At 41.1% G+C, this 12,071-nt stretch overlaps 1 protein-coding gene across 1 annotated transcript in view; it reads left to right on the forward strand.

Moving 5' to 3' along the window:
- Positions 1–591: 591 nt before the first annotated feature.
- The window catches only part of dock8 (dedicator of cytokinesis 8), an 82,561-nt gene continuing 71,081 nt past the window's right edge, over positions 592–12,071 (forward strand). The window contains exons 1-2 of the mRNA XM_080739456.1: positions 592–906; positions 11,780–11,888. Coding sequence (XP_080595582.1) covers positions 854–906; positions 11,780–11,888 — 162 coding nt within the window. The 5' untranslated portion in view covers positions 592–853. The remainder of the gene's footprint in view (positions 907–11,779; positions 11,889–12,071) is intronic.

A 12,071-nucleotide genomic window follows, 5' to 3' on the forward strand; every position in this document is an offset into this window, starting at 1 on the left:
TTGGAAAGTTGGGAACCAGTGGTGTAATGTACAATCAAGAACGACAGAGGGCGAAAGAAGCCAGCGTCTGTGTGCACCTGCAACAAGCTAAACTCACAACAATGCCACGCAGTTCGTGACTTCGTGCAAGTTGAGTCAGTGGGCTCTACTGACTCGCTATATTGATGCATGTGGAATGGAATCAATAAGAAACAATGTATTCATCTGAATAACAAAATGAGTACGTTTATAGTTATTAGTAATTCGTAAACAGTGTCGTTACATACGAGTCAATGCGTGTGCAATGCACGCGTGCGTGGAAAGAGCGCGAGATGAGACAGAGACAGAAAGAGGGAGAGAGAGCCGCCTAACTACTGAAAGGACTAAAAGGAGAGAGAGAAAGAGAGAGAGCCCGCGCGCGCGCGCGAGAGAGAGAGAGAGAGAGAGAGAGAGAGAGAGAGAGAGAGAGAGAGAGAGAGAGAGAGAGAGCTTATTAAGCACGACGAGGGCTGCTTATCTCAGCGCGTGTGCGTGTCTAATCCATTCCATCCCCTCCCACCACCCAGAGAAACCCCAGTGTCTGACTGTCTGCTGTCCTGTCCTGTTCTATTCTGCTCTGTTCTGTTCTGTTCTGCTCTGTTCTAATCTGTTCTGTTTCGTTCTGTTCTATGATGATGATGATGATGATGATGTTTCAAATGCGGAAGTTTCCACCCAGAGAGTGAACATGAGGACTGCAGTGATGACTTTAGTGCAGCTGCAGCAGTAGACTAGAGACGTGTAGCTCCAGACCAGCGCTGTGTGGGACAGTGTGTGGACTGGAGAGAGAGAGACAGACACACACTGGACTAGTGGAGAAGCCACTAAAACTCCCATGGCTTCCCTGGCGAGCGCAGAGCGACGGGCTTTCGCTCTCAAAATCAACAGGTAATTTAAATTACATGGTTCCTCTGCACTGCATTCACAACACAGATTGTTGTGTGTACAGTGCATGGTCAGTGGCGTAAAGTAACTAAGTAGATTTACTTAAGTACTGTACTTAAGTAGGCCTACACTTTTGAGGTACTTATTTGTACTTTACTTGAGTATTTCCAATTTCCAATACTTTTACTTCTACTCCACTACACCTCGGATTGTACTTTTATTCCACTGCATTTATTTGAACACTTTAGTGACTGACTAGTTACTGTGTAGACTGATTATTATTACAAAACATACATTAAACTTTGGCCATTTGAAGCTCCAGCATTGTGATAAAATGATTTGTATTAATTGAAAACTTGAAATAGGACTTTAATGCATACTTTTGCTTTTGGTACATTTATCATGTCAATACTTTTGTACTTTTACTCAAGTACATGTTTAATTCTGGACTTTTACTTGTAACCGAGTAGGCCTATTTAATATATTGCAGTATTATTGATACTTTTATTCAAGTAAGACGTGTGAGTACCACTGACAGTTAGTAACTGTTCGTACATGGAGATCCAGAATTCATAGTAGTTTCATTCTTAACTCAAGATTTACTGAGTAGCTGTCAACAGAGGATTCCTAACAGGCAGCCACATGTTGTGACTGCTCCTGCTCTTCTAGTTGATTTCACTTTCTAGTTTATTTAAACAGCATGTAGCCTTGAGGATAGAGGGGAATTTATGGTGCCTGGCTATTCATATTTTCTACTCTTACAAACTTCTGAAAACCTTGCATGACATGACAGTTGTTAGTTTTATTATATAAGAATTTTAGCAGTGGCAAACTAATACTATACAATGTTCCATTGTCAACAGAGGCTATACAAATGAATGAAGAATACCCAGTTTAATCACCCACATGTCTGCAATAAGCTGCCATTCTGAAGTATCTATTTGTCATCTTCATTTCCTCTGCATGAGGAATATGCTGTTTCTATATCAGGCATTGTGTCATATTTCCTCTGTGTGTGTGTGTGTGTGTGTGTGTGTGTGTGTGTGTGTGTGTGTGTGTGTGTGTGTGTGTGTGTGTGTGTGTGTGTGTGTGTGTGTGTGTGTGTGTGTGTGTGTGTGTGTGTGTGTGTGCGCGCGCGCATGTGTGTGTGTGTGTGTGTGTGTGTGTGTGTGCGCGCATGTGTGTGTGTGTGTGCGCGCATGTGTGTGTGTGTGTGCGCGCGCGTGTGTGTGTGTGTGTGTGTGTGTGTGTGTGTGTGTGTGTGTGTGTCATTATGAGTAAGGAGGAGGGATGTGATGATAGTTCCTGCTGTGCCACTGGTCAGGTGTGGAGGAAGTGTTGTACATGGGAGTCTATTGTGTGTCATGCTTACTTTTTGCACCAGTCATTAAAATAAACACCAACACTTCCTATGGTTAGCATCACAGCGCAGATACAATGTCACTGAGCTTAGAACAAGCTTACCATCTGACAAAGGTACAGCTGGGTGGCTCGTGTTACACTGTCACATTGAGTAGTCATACATAGGCTACCACAATGTGATCAGTAATCAACTTTGTGTAAGTTGATATTGATACATTATTTTTTTAACATTATTGTTTCAGCATTCCCGCTTTAATTTAAGTGATGTGAGAGAGACGGAAGAGAGAGAGAGAGGATGAAATGCAGTTATCGTTTAACAGCCTACATTTACTGCATATTTAATATCCTTCCCTGCATTTGAATCAATAGCGCCTTTTTTCTACCAAAGTACTTCTGAGTCGATAAACATTCATTCATTTGAAAATGAGTGAGCACTCTGCACCCACTGCATCAACTCTACCACGGTAGTGGTAGAGTATGGATGGCACCACCACCAGCTAAGCTTCGTTAAAAGCCAGGGGAAATCTTACTTACCTCATCCTGTAGAGAGCTGACCCCTGCAGCTGAGAGAAGTAGACGATCTTCAGACCCAAATCAAGTGATGATGAGTCAGCAAATTGATTTATCTGTCTTTAGCGTGACACAATGTCGCTGATTGAGTTGGACAAACGTCCTGAAAGGCACACGCTGATGTGACGATGCACCTATATGCAGTGTGCAGCTGCAGCAGTGATTTGCCACAAAAAGGTTTTACTGAGTGTACGCCGCTGGAAGATTGAACCAATCAATCCAGAGAAATTTCCTGACCCAGAATGCTTTTCTCTCATATTGATTTTCACCAATAGTGAGAAACAAACAAGTCATTGTATCTACTTCCTGTCTCCATCTCTCTATCAGCATGTAGTATTTTTTTTTATGTTGCCTATTAAGGCCTGACTTAGAGCTTATTCATCACACAACAGGCATTAGCTTTTACTTCGCTTTTTTATGGCAATATTTTTATGGTTTTAAATCAGGAAATACTTCCTCTCCTCTTCATTGCTCATGTGCACGAAAGAGAAGTGTCTGACAAAAAGCGCAACTTAAACACCATAAGCCAGAGCTAAATATAGGTGAATTGGTAAAATGTGGATACTAACCCGCGATGGTCAGCCACTTAACGTTCTATTATTGAACATATTGTTACTTAATAGCATATGGAGGCAGGTGTGAGAACAGCTGTGGACGCGGGGCCTCTTTAGTTCAATACTCTCTAAATGGGTGGGGGATCAGTATTGGGTTCCAACTGGATTTCCTCTGGGTTTTGACTAAATAACATCTGTTAACTCTCATGGGTGTGGGTGGACCACTGAGTTGCAGAGCAATAGAGGTGGACAAGCTGTCTAAAACACTCTCACAGCCTCCTACAAGACCATTTATATAAGTGAACAACCTTGTGGTAGAAGCATTCTGCGTCCACACAAAGTCGCCTCTGTCTGAAGTTTCCCTCATTCAGACTTGCGCCTTGGAGAACCAATTGGCTGATGTTTGTGGGTGCCTCCTTCCGACAGGAAGCCTAGAGGTGATGGTAGTGATAGCACTAAGACCCATTAAGTCTCTGGGCATATGATAGTTTGAGACATGTGGTGGAGGAATCCCATTGGTCTGCTTCCTCCTCTTGTCATATCCACCACACCACTCTCTGCTTTTCCTGTTCACAGATTAGATGAGATGAAGGAGAGAACACTGTTTTTTTTAGACCATTGAAATGCCAACCCTGAGGTTCACAGCCACCAACCTCCAGTGGAATGACTTGATGATGATAATAATACAAATAACAATAGGTTGACAGTGCAGTATTCCTGGTGGGAGACATGAGACAGGAGCAGTGAACACAGGTTATCTTGTGTAGAATTATAGGTCTGACTATCGGGTGATCTTGCTTTGAGAAACCAGTAACACTTGCTATGCATCCCATGTCTATAATGCGTTATAACTAAGCATACTTGTAATGCATTATAACCTAATTTAACACTGTATAATTATAGATATAAGAACTCATAAGTACTGCATTCAATTAATGCAAAAATGCCATTCAATTTACGCAAAAGCAACACAAAAATGTTTATGCCTAGACCTTCAGGAATGGAATTACTTTACATAGAGCACCCAATGACCACTTAACTATGGAAATTGTAATACACTATGATCCTTGCAAATATACAATTATTAAATATTATAATACTTGCCGTATAAGTAATTATAAAATGCTTTATAATGTGTTATGATTGTTATAAAGCATTATGATCATTTGTGAGTTTTTATAACTATAATCATACAGTGTTATAAGCAGATCTAAGTATGTTTATAATGCAATATAGACATGGAATTGCATAGCAAGTGTGTTACCCAATGATGCAATGATATTAGAGTTCTGTGTATTCTGTGGAATGCTCGGGCAATGATTCCAGAAATGCTGACATGCACAAACCTTACCTACGCACGACAAGTGCTGGCCTGCTAAAGGCAGCCTGACAGGAGGACAATAGACTTGCTTGTTTCATATGGGAAGTGGATCTTTGGCTTGTTTAAGTACCTTCACATAATTGTATTGACCCCAAATCGTTTTTGCCCTGCTCCATAGCTTGGGAAAAGTCACAATATGAAGCTGCAATATAATTAATATATACACTATAGACTCTACATCACAGTACATGAAGGTCTGATTTCAATGTTGTGCATGCCATTAAGTTCAACTGCTTCAGATTTCTCAGTGCTGAACACTGATGACTAATTAACAGGTTTTTATCAACCAGTCCAGGTCAGTAGATGACATGTATACTTGATTTAATATGAACCATTCAAACACTACAGTACTTCATAGACTGGGGTCCCCAAGGCTCTGTCCTTTTAGCTCGCTCGTTTACATTTTCTCCTTCTACACAAAATCTATCTTCGTGGGTGATAATTTGTTTATCACATAGCATCATTTATTCACAAAGACAACAAGAAAGTGGCAACAGTAACACTTTAAGTTAATTGATGAAATATAGCTGAGGACTGACAACAAGGAGCAACCCTGATTAACTCTTATACCCTACCATATTTACAATGTTAACCAAGAAGGGGACTATACTAGTCTAGGCCCCCTTCCTTTTCCCCCTCAACACCAAATCTCTTTGCTGAAAATAGCCTACAGTATCTACAATGTCACAACATGACACATTGCACCATGAGCTTGTAGATCTGCTATTTTCACCAAACGTTCTGCCCCCAAAATAGGGACGCTATAGGGTGGTTACAGTATGTGGTTCATGAAATAGTACAGTCCAGATTCTCTGACAGTGTGGAGAGAAGAACATTACACAGAAGGTGTGTTGCCTTTGTTGATAATGATATCCTATGAAGCCATTCTGTGACGCTTTGAAGGGCACCGTTTTCTGCTCTGTGTTTTGGTTCCTTTGCGCCCGGATAAACTCCTCCTCAGCTGTGACTGCAGTTTCATCCATGTATAAACATGGTAAGCTCCTTAAGCAGCAACGTTTCCAGTGGTGCCAGTTTAGCCTTAGAACCTTAAATGTTGATTATTCAGCTGTCATATTATCCCTAGGGCGGATACAGCTTTAGTTGGATGCTTATTGGTCAGCTGCCATATAACACCCAGGGAATCAATGTTCTTTTTTAAGTATAAAGTTGTCAAATATGTCAAGTAATTTATTTTTATATTTAGGTTATGTGTCATATCTGCCGTGTGCAACTTCAAAGCCTAAAAGCCAAACAGAAATGTAATTGTCAACGACAAAAACACAATTAAATCGTTAATCGCAATTATTTGAGAGAAAATTAATCGTCATGTAAAATGTCATATCGTGACAGCCCTACCAATCATAGCAAGATGATCACCCTCTTAGTCTTGGGCCATTTATCACTCCTCCCAACCCAGGGTAAATAAAGGTTGTATGCGATAAAATATCTATGAGTATTACAACTACTGCATACCAGCATATAAACACATTAATAACTAGAAGCAGTGCTCTTCCAAGAACAGGTTTCCGCCAGATCAGGTAGGTTATTGTGGCCTCCTGGTGGTGTTATAGTAGGCTAATGTGAAAAGGGTGCCATGTGTTCTTGGGCCTTTCACGGAAATAGGACACTCCTGCATGATTTGAGTCATGTTGTTCCAAAAATGTGTTTTTCAAAAGTTGACCTGCTGGTGGCTCTATGACAGACCAATGTGAAAAGGGTGATTGATGACACTATAGATATACTGTGTAACGATTTGCGTGATGTTTGGACAAAAGCTGTACTCGAAGAAGAAAATGGCGAAACACTATTGTATTCAGTCTTGGAATCTTTAATCTTTTCACAGCAAAGTGAACCTGTCTTTTGTAAACTTTCTGTGTAATGTTATCTGGTTTGGACGGCTGCACAACAGAAAAAAAACTTTTGGTCATGCTTCACTTGACATCAAAATATAATGTAAACAGTAAGACGGAGGGAAATGAATTCTCACATCTCGGCAATTCTCACATCACAGCAACCACACTTGCAATTTCCCAGAATTGCAGCCATCTTTCTAGTTTGTAATATGATTATGTTGTCAGTAGTAAAAGCAAGAAACTTGTGTCTCAAAATGTGTATTTGAGGGAACTGGTCGACTATGGCTATTGATGCAATTTTCTCTGTTTTGTCTTGATCCCAAGGCCGGCAAGAGGTATGTTATGTCTCAAGCATATCTGGTTTGCAGATATTTAGTATCATAATTGACATTCATTATATTGTTGTTGTCTAATAATTATAGGCCTTTGTCTATAATACAGTCAGTTATGATAGGAGTGAGTGATGTCTCAAATTCCAGCTGATGTCCAAGGTTTTAATATTAGAAAATCTCAACAGCCTGCTACCAGTACAATATCAAAGGCACAGAAAAATATGGAATTAAAGTGCTGAGCTCTTTAAATGCTGGAGATTGCTTCCTCATTCACTAAATCTGACCTTTCACTTGAATTGTTACTTCAGGAAGTTGGGGGGGCCTCTTGTGCATTTCTCAATAGGGCTCCGGCCTCTGTTGTTGCTGATGTTGGCTGTGTTCACATGGAGGAGAGTGTCAGGCCCACAGAGTGGTGGTACAGAAAGTGCCTGAAGCGGGGTGTCACTACTCCCTATTATGACGGTAACCGAAACGCTCGACCCAAAACACGCTCGCCCCCTGCGGTTCTTGTATTCTTGTATTAGTTTACGGTTAGGAAGAACTTTAGGTTTAGTAGGCATAGTTTTACTGAGGTTACTTTTAGGAATTGGTGGCGGCTGTTCAGAGTTTGCCGGATGTGACCCAGGGCGATCGTTCTTGTATTCATCTATGACCACACTCAGACATCACAGGCTTGAAACTTAGGCCTTGGTCGGGCACAAAACCACAGAAGGAACTTTGGAGACCAGAGCACTCAACTTCAATAAAGTGCTATTTTACAGACGAGGACGACCGTGTGTTAGTAGAGGGTGGTGTAGCTGCCTTTTATAGCACTCTCCCTGTTCAAACAATCATGACCTCGAGTAACCAATGCTCTTGACCTTTTTGTTCTGTTCATTGAACTCATTGCTGGTGCTCAAATATTTGTCCCATGGTCATTTTCACTTAAGGCTTAGGCTAAACCAATTTAAGACTGTGTATATATACGGTATATATATATATACTGTATATACAGTATATAGCCCCCCCCACACACACACACACACACACACACATACGCACACATGCACACAAATGGTATACTGTAACTCCATGCCGTAAAACTAAAGTCCTAAACTACGGATGGACTCAGTTTCAAGCAGCTTTCGTCATCAACAGTACTCTTGAATCACCAGCAACCCAACGCTCTGTTACTGACTGTGAGCTTTGGTATTATGTAATGCTTGATGCCAAGACACAGGACATTAAAGAGAATGACAGATGCTGTCTGTCATGACAAGCTGTTTGTCTAACAGTGGGAAAATAATGCCTGCCTGGCTCTCCTGGCAAGAGCTGATTACTGTTTTACCAGCCTAGTCTTTTTATAGGCTGTGTGTGTGTGTGCGCACACACACATGTGAGCGTGCACTCATGGCACTTAAATGTGTGTTTTGTATTAGCATGGGTGTGTATACGTGTCTACTATAAGCTCTGTCTGCCCTCACGCTGTATAATTATTTCACAATGGTAATGAGCAACATGGAGAGAAAGAACATCAGAACGTCAGAATGTGGTTATGGGCTCTGACTGTACATGCTGGTAGGCCATTCATAACAAGAGCCGGTTTCTCATCAAAGAATCAGCTTTTGGCAGGAGGGACACACCGGTTTTGGAGTTGGTGCTGAGAGACGAGATATGACTGCCTCTAAAGCCACTGTCCAATTACCAGTGGTGGAAAGTAACTAAGTAGATTTACTTAAGTACAATTTTGAGATATTTGTACTTTACTTGAGTATTTCCATCTCGGATCCAAATATTGTACTTTTACTCCATTACATTTAACACTTTAGTTACTAGATACTTTGTAGATTTTTATTACAAAACCACTTCAGCCCTACAGGTACCGGTATATACATTTCGACCATTTAAAAATAGCCGATCTATAAGCTCACAATGCATTTTCAAAAAGATGTTTGTACATTTAAATATTTGAGTACTTTTGGTATTCTAAGTACATTTTGATGCCAATACTTTTGTACTTTTACTCAAGTACATTGTGAATTCCGGTCTTTTACTTGTAACAGAGTGTTTCTACATTGCAGTATTGATATTTACTTAAGTAAAAAATGTGAGTACTTTTTCCACCACTGCCAATTACCACTGAGCATGGTGTAACCCAGTGGAAGTGGAGCTGCTTTTGTCCAACAGTAACCTTGCATCACCAGTCTTTCCACCTCGGAGGAAAACCTGGTATTCGTTTATAACGGGCCGTCTGATCCGCCTAGACCGGATGGAAGAAGAGAAGAAGCGGCGTCGCTTTGTTTTGGTTCCCCCTGTTTGTTAACCCAATCCCTATTTAAATTGTAGAGGAGTGTAGCCTTGGTCGCTGCGAGTTGTACTAAAAGATGGATATACCAAAAAAATAAGCAAAACTAAGCATCAAGGGTTTTATTGGGTAGGTACTAAAATTACGTCCTTGAGGGCAGGGAATTGTGTTGGGTTAAAACTGATTCCGGTTTGGTATTTCCGGCCAAATTGTAGTCCGATTTGACCACAAAATGACGTAGGACGCATCCGCTCCTGACCGGATCAGAAGCCCGAAATTGGAAGTGATCCCAGACTAGTCCAACAGTATAATATTTGCGTAGCACTGGGCAGCCCCCAAGTCTGTGTGCATTCATGAATGAAAGTCTCCCTCCCGTGCAGTTCCTCTCTGAGGTCTTGTTTTGAAAGTTTGAAACCTTCCCTAGCCTAGGTGAAATAAGGGTTAAAAACTCCACAGGTTCTCTGCAGAGTGACTTTTGGAGTGAGTGTTGCATAACAACACTGCTGTGTTGTTGCCATGATAAGTGAGTGAAAGTTGAGATTGTGGCAATACATTCTTAGCTGTGTGTGTGTACTGTATGCAACTACAGTATGCATGAAATCTATCTGCATGCATACTATGACTATGAGTGCAACAAGTCTTCATATGAATCTTTTTAATAGTATATATTTGTTTTTGCTTAACCCTTTTCTTGATGTGACTCTTGTGGCTAGGTCCATTCAGTTGAATAAATCATGAAAACAATATAGAAAATACTTACAGTCGGAAGAAACATCCGCTTTCCGAACTAGTTCAAACAGTCAGGACATCTGTGTAGTGTCTGCAATCTGCATACAACATGTTACATGATTGACATGAGGAAGGGGAAAGTACCGTGCACAGCTTGTGCGTGTCAACTACAAAGTTACAATAAATATTTGACCCTGTGACCTGTATCTTTGATATCTTGAAAAACAATTTCATAGATGCATGTGTGGCAAGTGGAGAAATTGCTAACCTGTGAATACAGGGTTTGCATAAAAAACATTGGTGGTTATAGTTTTTAGATTAGGCTTTGTAAAACAGCATCGCAGATTTCACAAGAGCCATGGCTTTGTTTGCAGCTTTTGGTGGTTTTGGCATGCCAGCATCCCTCTATTGTACTGTGTGTTGATGCGTTAGTGGTGGTGATTAGAAGCAGGGCCACCCTAACAATGGCCATGGGGAGTTAATGAATGCAATAGATTGGTCACAGGAGAGTTGGTTGGGAATGTGACCTATTTGGTGAAGATATTCCATGCCCTCCAACTAGTGAGGCCCTGTTGAAATACACTGCATCCAATACAGTAAACACATACACTTAGCATGCACACACATACACGCACACACACGCACGCACGCACGCACGCACGCACGCACGCACTCACTCACTCACTCACTCACTCACTCACTCACTCACTCACTCACACACACACACACACACACACACACACACACACACACACACACACACACACACACACACACACACACACACACACACACACACACACACACACACACACACTTCATGTGTAGACGTCAGGGCAAATTGACATGCACAGACCAACACAAAGGCAGACAAGCTGCTGAGTAGCCTTTCATCATAGACAATAAAGAGAATAAAGCTGTTCACTGTGTAGAGTTTGGATGGGGTCCAATGATATGGTAGATTAATCAGAGAAGTAGAGGGACGGACGGTGCTGAGAGATGAGATGTGTGTGCAACAAATCAGGGCACAGCATTTCTTCTCCTTCCCCCTATATCTTCTGAGAGCTACACATACTGGAAATTCATTCATTCACTCACACATGCCAATGTATACGGATGGGACGATATGAAAATTGTGTCACAGCGATTGTTGTGGCAAAAATAATAGTGATTAGCGATATTATCGCGATAATCAAAATATGATTGAAACGTAAAAGCCACTTTTGTTAACCACATGAACTCCCAGCATCCCTATTCTGGGGGAACTTTCGCCAAAAAAAGCAGATGTACAAGCCCTTATAGATTTACAAGCGTTGTGGGCTTGTAGATCTGCTACTTTTGCCGAATCGATTTGTGCAGAGTGAAAGGAGAGGGTGCCAAATGCACTCTTTATAGGTCAGATTTTATCAAGTATAGAGGGGTTAGTGGTACTGAATTTGCAGCTCAACAAAAGCTAATTCATGGCGAGGACAATTCTCACAATACATTTGAGATACGATTATTGTGAGCGTTTTTTCATAAACGATAATGATCCCATCCCTTATCATCCCATCCCTAATTCCATGTATTAGTATTTATTAATCACCTTTAATGCCATTAAGATGCTTGTTGTACTGTATGGCACAACTTGTGTATGTTGAAGATTAAGAGTTTTCTTCTCTGTGCCATCCAGTTGTCTATTATTCATTCATCCAAGTGTTATATATTAGTAAAATGACTTGTACAACAGCGTTTTCCATGCACTATATTTCTCTACCTTTGTCCTGGTCACATATTGCGTGTTTCAGCACCTTTTCCCTGTTCTGTTCCAGACACTCTTCTGCAGAGATCAGACGGCACTTTGGTGGGACCTCATTACATGGCTCACAACAACACAGCCGAACCAACTCCAACGCCTCTGCCTCAATGTGCTTTAATGTGGTGAGTTTCCTGCTGGAAGGACATTCGTAATTAAGTTTGGATTTTATTTTGTGTATGCCAGCAGGGATTGCATATTAGCTGAGAGGCCATACCTTTTGTCCTTCAGCTACCCTAAAATAGGGATTGTAAGCAAACTAGAGGTTCGCGGGCCTTCGGCCCGCTCACATCTAGTAAAAAAAAAAA

This window comes from Nannobrachium achirus (genome assembly GCF_963921795.1).
Source record: "Nannobrachium achirus genome assembly, chromosome: 12".
NCBI classification, from domain to species: Eukaryota; Metazoa; Chordata; class Actinopteri; order Myctophiformes; family Myctophidae; genus Nannobrachium; species Nannobrachium achirus.